This window comes from Lucilia cuprina, chromosome 4, assembly GCF_022045245.1.
Source record: "Lucilia cuprina isolate Lc7/37 chromosome 4, ASM2204524v1, whole genome shotgun sequence".
In the NCBI taxonomy this organism is placed as follows: domain Eukaryota; kingdom Metazoa; phylum Arthropoda; class Insecta; order Diptera; family Calliphoridae; genus Lucilia; species Lucilia cuprina.
The window spans coordinates 75,774,123-75,783,707 of record NC_060952.1 but is presented as its reverse complement, the minus strand read 5'-3'; the positions used below and the strand labels follow the sequence as shown (position 1 = coordinate 75,783,707).

Below are 9,585 nucleotides of genomic sequence, written 5' to 3'. Positions count from 1 at the left end.
TATAGTCTAGTCTATAGTCTAGTCTATAGTCTAGTCTATAGTCTAGTCTATAGTCTATAGTCTAGTCTAGTCTATAGTCTAGTCTATAGTCTAGTCTATAGTCTAGTCAATAGTTAGTTTGTCAGTTAGTTAGTTAGTTAGTTAGTTAGTTAGTTAGTTAGTTAGTTAGTTAGTTAGTTAGTTAGTTAGTTAGTTAGTTAGTTAGTTAGTTAGTTAGTTAGTTAGTTAGTTAGTTAGTTAGTTAGTTAGTTAGTTAGTTAGTTAGTTAGTTAGTTAGTTAGTTAGTTAGTAAGTTAGTTAGTTTGTTTGTTAGTTACTTAGATCTGCCTCATCATAGGATAAATACGAGTCGTTGCAACTCCACAATACAGACTTACTTGTTTATTATTCTCTCTTTTTTATTAATCATACGCCACGATGAACAATTGTATTTAGCATTTTTCTGTAAGCAGGCAGCCCATTAATAATGTGTGAAAACAGACTAATTTTTTACCATTTTATTTTGGGCCTTGGTTGGAAAGTGAAACAGAAGCCATTAAATTTTAAATGGTTCGCAAAATATTTAATATATATAATAAAAATCATAATCAAACAAACGAATCAGACAAATCCCGTAAATTCGATTATGGTAATAGTTTTCCACAGATTCTTCTGTAAGATATATCTTTAAAGTTCAAAAGGTATATTTACTCATAAATTCCGTTAAAGCTCATACTAAAGGATCAAATCCTTTTAAAGATTCTTGGGCAAAACCCCTCCATTAAATTTTTTGTTTAAATTTTAACGGAAAGGAAAATGGAAACATAAAAAAGTACTTAGTATAAATATAAACAGTTCCATTTAAATATACTCATAAATACATATAAACACACATTAACAAATGTAGAAAATGTCGAGCTTAAAGTGGAACGTTTTTCCACATACGAAAAATGTTTATGGTCAATAAAGAAATCAGACAAGTATTGCAAAATATACTTGTTCATTGCATTCAATGAAAGATTTTTTATAAGTACAGTATGACTTAAACTGGTACTCCCACTTTAATAAGCACCAGTTTATGCCGTTGGATATACATTGTTCATATGTAATTCCTAAGACAACTCGTCAGCACATCCATCCCTTTTGCCTCTTCCTGTCTCTTAAGAACAACGATTATCTTGCAATATTGTACGAGAGAACAATCTTAAGACAACAGCATGGGGTAAACGTTTTACAAACTGAGATAAAATAAATGTCAGTCTAAAGTAGAATAAATGTCGGCAACGAAAAAAAAACAATCATAAAAAGGAAAAGAAATATGTATAAAGAAAAAAGTTGAAAATAGAAAAAATTTAAAGTAATTTTTTTTATATATACATACATATATTTTTGGAAAACTTGTTGTGTTACCTATTTATCAGCAATGTATTTATCAAGGTTCCAAGGGAACCTATAGCCTATAAAAACCATTTTTTGGAATTTCTGGATGTCTTTTAAACTTTAGACAATTTTTTTAAGCAAATGTAAAAATTATTGAAATCGGAAGAAAAAATTGTGACGCTTTAAAAAGCTACCTATTTTGAAACACATAACTCAGATCCCGGAGAATTAGTGAAGTTAATTTTCAAAACTTAAACTAGAATACTATTTCACTAAGTACATGCCAAAGTTTATTCAGATCGGAAGTTCATTTCCAAATTTCCAAAACTTAAACTAGAATATTGTTCCAGTAAGTCCATGTCATATCCTACATCGATCGAGAGTTAAAAGTTAAAAATTGCTGAACTTTTCGCGGCAGACGCATTACAAACTACAGTGTCACGATCACACAAGTAATATTATCTGTTAAAAATTTGTGTAGAAGAGTACGGATAGGATCGTCTAACGTACGTAAAGTGTGATCGTGTGAAGTGCCTTTTTTATAAAAATACTCTATTTCAACTTTTTTTGACAAAAGCCTATAACGCGTTACCGCATACAACGCGTGTTGTGTACTTCCACCTTAAGATATTGTTGACATGAATAATATAGCAAGTATAAAGCAATGTAAGAACGTCCTTCTCCATAAAAAACAAGAATAGAGCTTTCTACAAGTGATTTCCATTTTCATTAGTTCATTCGTCCTACTTTCCTGAAATTCAAATATCGAAAATAAAAAATTGGAAAAAATTCTAAATAAAGTTGTACAGTACACTATGATCTCAAGTTTTTAAAATTTCTTGCTCTGTATAATAATTTCTTATAAAATTTTCCCTCAGTGTATTTAGAATTTCTCATATCATACACGGTTTCATATGTGTGGTCTTATAGGGATAAAAAGTAAAAAAAGCTTCACATACTCGTACCATGACCAAGGACAACATGATTATATAGGGTTGGTAAGAATTACATATTTAGATAAATGGTAGAGGGATAAGAAGGATTCACAACATTGAACAAAAGTTATTTTGAATGTGTACAAGTGCAGTGTTTTTTTTATCAAGACAAAGCATATAATCTGCGGTACTCGAGATAAAGTGGGTTCTACATACATACATCTACAAAAGTATACATTAAATTTGATTTTTATGTTACAGTATAGAGCAAAAATATATACATACATAAATATTAAATTTTAACCCTCACAGTCACTAAAACACCGTTTACACGGTGCAATTATTAGTAATTCATGCTCTCATTCATCGTTCACCTCCTCATGAGGCACTGAATGACATGATTTGATTCAAAAAAAATTACAAAATAATGAATGAAAAAAACAACATGGCGATGAACTGTCAAAACAAATTACGAATGTGTCGTAGAAACGGGTTAAGGCCCAAACACATACAATACTTTGCGTCGAACTGCGACTGACAGCTACAACCCCCCCCCACCCGGGGGGCATGTTACCTTGGCGAAGACCTCCGCCTTGGTGTTATTGCAATCCCGGGGTATAAAGAGGGCCCAATACCTCCAATCTGACCGGGATTGAAAAATTGGTGTCTCAGTCTACTGCTTGGCTTAGTCCTTGCATAGATTGCCAGAGGTCTGACCAGAGCACCGCATAATCTGGTACTACGGGTGGCCAGTTGCCCGCAGGACTATGTCCTGGCTGGTCAGTTGGTTGAGGTTCCTTCGGGATCCACGTAGTGGCTGTTGGTTGAACCCAAATTCGCGGGAAGAGAATAAGTGGCGCTTAAAAGGACTGATGCATGATAATAGTCAATATTTCGGGATAAGGTTCGGTGCGGTTGCCGAAAATCAACAGATACCCCACAGAGGATGACTGTGGGACTAAGCGTTGGAAATGAGTTGGTGTCAATTGTATATGATATAGAATGAATGTAGAGGTATATGGGACTCGTCCACCCGTATACCTAAATGAATGTGTCGTATGTTTTTCTCTATGAATGTGTCGAATAAATGAGATGTGTGCTGGGTTGAATGAAGGATGAAAGATATCATATACAAGAGATACCGATTAAGTTTCCTTCCTTGTCCAGATATGTTCAGAGTTTACTCTGTTCATATTCGACTTGCCACAGCGTGTCACTGTGAGTAAGAACGATGTCTACGGCTTATGGAAGGATCGTGCTTCGGTCCACCGGTTACGTCTCTAGGTGCTGTTGCCGAATCAACAGAGCCATAGTAGTGTGGTTGTCTTACAACGTGACTACTTTGGCAAGAGATTAGATAGCTCGAGTACTCCAGCAAAGTACTTGCGCATGGTACCGGTCATAGCCAATGTGCAAAAAATTGCCACCTGCGTCTTCATTGAAGACAAAGGGGCGATGGTAGACCGTTCTCAAGTCTACCCAGTGGATAAAAAAGACCACCGTGAGATAAGGCCGACACGGCAGGTGCTCACGTTAAAACTATCGACAGTCTGACAGCTACGCCCCCTCTCCGCGGGCATGTTACTTTGGTGCAACCTCCACCTGGTGTCATTGCAATTCCGGGAACAGAGGTGTTACCAACAACTATAGTCGGCCGGGACTCTAAATTGATACTTACAGTCTACTACCTGAAAAGAGGTCTAAACAGAGAACCATATAATTTGGTACTACGGGTGACCAGTTGCCCGCAGGACTATGTCCTGGCTGGCCATTGGTTGAGGTTCCTTCGGGATCTACGTAGTGGCTGTGGTTTAATACCCAATATCGCGGGAGAGAATGTTGGTTTAAAGACTGATATATTTTTATACTTAATGAGTTGGATAATTCTCTCTTCAAACAGGTCTGTATACAAAGCAACAAATGCTGCCTACCTGAACCCGATTAGTTTTGGGACGCCAGTCGCATTGTAGGTATATGCTATAGAATTGTCAGTTTAGTATTCAATGGTTGCCTATCATCCCGTACAGTGATCTTTATGATCATGGGAATAGAACTGATGTGATAATTGGTGAACGATCACGAAAGTCTTCATATATTGGAGATTAGTAGTGATTTAGTATGCCTTTGGGAAGTTCTTCGATGCTGTTTGTATCAATATATCCTGTTCTTCAACAGGATATTTTGATACATGCTACGGGACTACTTGTCGGGGCCAGGGTTGGGGGTAATGACTACATTTTCAATTACAATTACATTTGAAGTAATTGAAATTGAAGTTTTGACAATTATAATTACTTCTATTCTATTGACTTTAGACCAGAGATAGATTTTTTCTTGTCGAGGTGTGCATTGGGCTTAAGCCTATGCAGCCTGTCATTTCGCAACGGAAATAACAAGAGATTAGATAGCTTGAGTACTTCAGCAAAGTGTTTGTACATGGACCGGTATAGCCATGTACAAAAATTGACACTTGAGTTCTTCATTGAAGAATTCAGGGGCGATGGTTGACCGTTGTCAAGTCAACCCAGTGGATTGAAAAAGGCAACCGTAAAATAAGGCCGTCAAGACCGTCACGTTAAGCACTCCGACATTCATGACAGCTACGCAACTCAAAAAAAAAGAGATACCAAATCGTTGCGTTGATAAGTATGAAAAAATAATAAATATGTGTAAATAATTAAAAAATTCAATATTTTATATAAAAAAATATTTAATTTTAAAAGGGATGTTTTCAAATCTCAAATAAAAGTATAAAGAATATTTTTGATAGTTTTGTTTCTTTTTCTTTTCTGTTTCGTACGCCAAAGTTGATTATTTTTCAACATTTGTACTTCATTCACAAGTTTGACGTTTTGATTGTGTCCGCTCTCATTACACACACAGTAAACACGAACTGCCAGTTGCAGTTCGACGCAATGTTTGTATGTGTTTGGGCCCTTAATTGGCTATTGTCATTCAAAGGCCACATTCAACTGATCCGTGGGAACGTGGTACAAAATACAGAGTTGTCACTTTTGACATTTAGTGTAAAATAACAAAAGTCTAAAATAAGTTTTTTACAGCTTTAAAATATGTGTATAAAGTTGTGCGAAAGGCAGGGGAAAGTTTTATGCTTGTGGCGCTTCTGTATACACTGTGCCACAAAATATATTTCTCCCCGAAATTTAATATTTTTTAATCCCTGCTATATTTGTTGTAAACATTTCTGTAGGATAACATGTTGTTGATTTACTTGGTTTAGCGGTTGGTTGCACTGTTGTTTGGTGGTTTGGTTAGTTTTGTTGTCATCGTTCCATTTAAATTTCATTCTTTATACACACATATTTGTATTTACAGTTGTTATCAATTAATTAGAAATGCAAATTGATTTTAAACCTCAACGAACATTCATTGCACTTTGCATTTTTCGTAAAATGTCTATCGCCTTTAAGATACTTTTTGTTTTCAATTATAAAACTATGAGGATAAGCATTAGACAAGTCTATTTATTATGCCCTATGGAGTATTATAGACTAATATACATACATATTATTGATCTATAAACTCATACAAATGATTAGTTTGTAGACAAACATATAAAATAAAGTAGGGGAGGGTAATATTGGGTTTGTGCTGATGTTTGTAACATACAAAAATATTCGTCCTATACCCACCGTAAGTATTACCAAACGGCTTAGAATCATTTTCTGAGTCGATTAAGCTATGTCCGTCCGTCTGGCTGGCTGGCTGTCCATGTAAATCCTTGTCGCAAGGTACAGGCCGCAATTTTCAAGATAATTGGGATGAAATTTGGCACACACGCTTCTTTTGGCCCAAGGACGAAGCCTATTGAAAATGGTTAAAATCGGTCCATTATTTCGACTAGCCCCCATACAACCGTCCCCCCAAATATGGCCTTTTGGCTTATAATTAATTTAAATGATTTATTATGTTAACAAAAGTCGACAAAACTTAGTTTTATAGAACTTTTAAATGACACTACCGATTTTTTGTAATGATCGGGCTCATTTGACCCTATATTAATAATATAACCCCCTACGCTCGAATATGACTTAAAGGTCAAAATTCACTTACAAACACTAATAACACTTTTAAATTCTACATAATAATATTGAAGAAGACTTAACTCCCCCTACCAACATTTTTAAGGATAGGGCCATATTTTGCCCTACTCCCTTTGAGCCCTCTTAAAAAAAATTTTTCTTTTTTTTGCCAAAAAAAAGTAAAAATATTCCGAAATAAAGTTAAAAAACAAACCAAATGCTTTAATTTTTAAATAATCCCCATTTTTAACAGACATACTGACTGGTGTAGGGTATCATATGGTCGGCTACGACCCGACTATACATTCATACTTGTTTCATTTTATGAATCCCTGCTGAGTTTAATCTGAAATTTTGAATATTTCAGAATTTAAAATTAAAACTTATGATCAACTACTAATCAGCTGACCACAAGTGTTTACGGTAATTTATTATTGGAATAATAAAATAAATCGGTAAACAAATATGTTTCACCAAATATAATATATAATAAATAATAATAATAAATATATAATAATAATTGATCTGGCAACTTCATGCCTGAGTAGAAGTGTTTTTTTCTGCAGCTGATCATTTGCTAATAAAATTAACTTAATTTCTGGCTAAAGATAAATTAAGTAGTACTTTTTTGCATTTATTTATTAAAAATTTGAGTGCTTTTTATTATTAAATACAATTATTTAAATTGTACTGTTGTTCACTGGTTAATAAGTGGAAGTGTACTGGTGCTGTTTGGTTGCTGCTTGCTGTTGTTCATTTGCTTTGTTGCCAAATTTACTTTTTTATTTACAACAACTAAAAATATAAAATGTCGCCTCCAACTAAAACTTTTAAATGTGGATCCTGCAATGATAAAATTAACAAGAACCAAACTAGCATTCAATGTAAGAATGTGCCCTGTGGTTTCACATTACATGCGCCAAAATTCCTGAAAAGGTTCTTTCAGCTTTGAAGGATAGCAGGTATCTTTTACTTGTACCTCTTGTAATATGATCCTCGGTCTGGATTTGAGACTATGTTGAGAAATGAAATTAGCTCACTTAATTGCAAAAAATAGATGATTTTATAAACAAGGTTGATAGTGAACAGACATCGATTAAAAATGCGTTGGCGGATACTGTTGCTTCCTTGAAATCAGAGATTGCTTCTTGCCTTAAGGAAATGAAGAGTGAAATTGTGGATTGCAATAAGCTAATAAACAATGTCGAGATATCAACTTCCAACAAAATTACAGCGTTAGAGGAGGAAAATAATTGTCTGCATAGAAGACTTAACCGTACTAACATTATAGTTACTGGTTTGCCTGCCGGTATAGATGATCTGATGCCTGTTATTATGAAATTAGGAACAATATTTGATGTTCCAATTTGCACATATGACTTACAATATATTTGCTATATGAATAACAGGAAGTCTATTTTGGTGAAATTCAATAGTATCTTTGTTCGGGATAAAATAATGAGTCAATATTTTAAAACTCGGTCTTTGAAGGTTCGTGATTTTGTGGATGGAGATGTTGATTTAAGAGTCTATTTGAATGACCACTACTCTCCTGCTGCTAGCAGACTTAATATGATTTGCAAAAAGCTGCTTCGTAAAGACCTAATTAAAAAGTTCCGAATAATGAATAGTGACAGATTGAGAGTTAAATTAACATTACCGGATGATTCTGAGGTGGTCTATAGTCCTTCTCAATGTGCTGATTTGCTGGATGATGGCCGTTAGTATTTTAAATTTGTTAGTTCTATTTTTTGCACTCTTTGAGTTTAATTTAAAGTACATACATGCATACATGGGAGTTTTATATTACATTTTTCATATTAAATTTATTGTCTTGATTAGGGAATAGTATGAATTAATAATAATCAAATTGTTTTCACTGATGTTTACACTTACTTTTGTGAATGATTCAAAAACTTTCTGTTGTCACATGAAAATTGTATTTATTGCTAAATGCTTAGATAACCAGTTTCTGTATTCCAGATGGGTACTCTAATTGGGTAATCACTTTTATGTGGTTATTCATTTGATTTGAAATAACTATATATTGATTTATTCTGCAAATATTATATTGTATTTGGGAATAAATTGATTTTAAATAACTAAATATTTTTGATAAATATTCATGTGAATATGGAATGTTTTTTACTAGAGTTTTTGAACAATGTATGCCTCATGTATGAAATACATAATTATAAATGTTTATTTTTATTTTTAATTAATTATCTTTCTTAATTTATCAATATTTGATTAACATTTTTTGCTAATGATTAGCTGTTTGTTATAATATTATATTGTTTTGAAATATGTTTGTTATTTTTATTAATATTATATCTTTTTATCTTTTCTGGTTCCCCACAGATATCTTGTTTTTTTATAATGATGCCTTATAACCTAACAGCTGGTCCTCAACTCAGTGTAAATTCTTACTTTAAAACTGCTTTGCAACATCATTTAGGTAATTTTAATGCTGCCCATTTGAATTGTCAGAGTATTAAGCCTTCTGCAAATTGTTCCAAGTTTGATGAGTTAAATGCTCTATTGACTGATGGTTTTTTTGATGTTTTTGCTGTTACTGAAACGTGGTTAAAACCATACATAACATGTCGTGCGGTTGAAATTCCTGGATTCAATATTTGTAGAAATGATAGATTGAATTCTAGAGGTGGTGGAGTTGCGCTATATATTTCCAGTGGAATTAAGTATAGAAAAGTGTTTAAAACTTCAGAACTTGGAATATGTGAGTCGTTATTTGTTGAATTGTACCTTAACAATACAGTATTTCTATTTGGAGTTGTTTACTTACCACATGGTGATATCTGTTCTTTTGAATATTTTCATCATGACCTTTTTTTGAGTTATAATAATATCATTATTGTGGGGGATTATAACTGCAATTTGTTTGATACTGTGAAATCTAATTATATGAGATCTTTGTGCTTTAGACTTAATTTGGCTATTGTTCATAATTCAAAACCAACACACTATGATATTGCTCATGGATCAACATCACTTATTGACTATTGGTTGGTTAGTGATTTTTCTATGGTATGTCTCTCAGACCAAATTCGTTGTCCATCTATATCGCACCATGAATTTCTGTTTGTGTCTTTTGTGATGAAAATTGAGAAATCTAAGGAATATGTAGAATTCCATGATTTTAAATCAATAGAATGGGATAATTTACTTGGTCTCCTATCTAACTTTGACTGTTCTCATTTTTACAGTGGTGATGTTGATGACCAATG

The 9,585-nt window shown here is 33.4% G+C and overlaps 1 protein-coding gene across 1 annotated transcript; it reads left to right on the top strand.

The window, feature by feature from the left end:
• The first annotated feature begins 7,393 nt into the window (after positions 1 to 7,393).
• Positions 7,394 to 9,579, top strand: LOC124419681. Its single transcript, XM_046949999.1, has 3 exons — positions 7,394 to 7,759; positions 7,829 to 8,057; positions 8,699 to 9,579. Exons 1-3 carry the CDS (start codon positions 7,499 to 7,501, stop codon positions 8,728 to 8,730), a joined length of 522 nt encoding a protein of 173 aa, XP_046805955.1. The 5' UTR covers positions 7,394 to 7,498; the 3' UTR covers positions 8,731 to 9,579.
• Positions 9,580 to 9,585: the final 6 nt, after the last annotated feature.

What these genes read in the sequence shown, in the direction of transcription:
- LOC124419681 (XM_046949999.1), top strand. Translation starts at nt 7,499, where the DNA reads ATGAAGAGTGAAATTGTGGATTGCAATAAGCTAATAAACAATGTCGAG. An exon ending in ATAACAGGAAGTCTATTTTG is followed by an intron (nt 7,760 to 7,828) that starts GTGAAATTCAAT and finishes CGGTCTTTGAAG; the next exon opens with GTTCGTGATTTTGTGGATGG. An exon ending in TGATTTGCTGGATGATGGCC is followed by an intron (nt 8,058 to 8,698) that starts GTTAGTATTTTA and finishes GGTTCCCCACAG; the next exon opens with ATATCTTGTTTTTTTATAAT.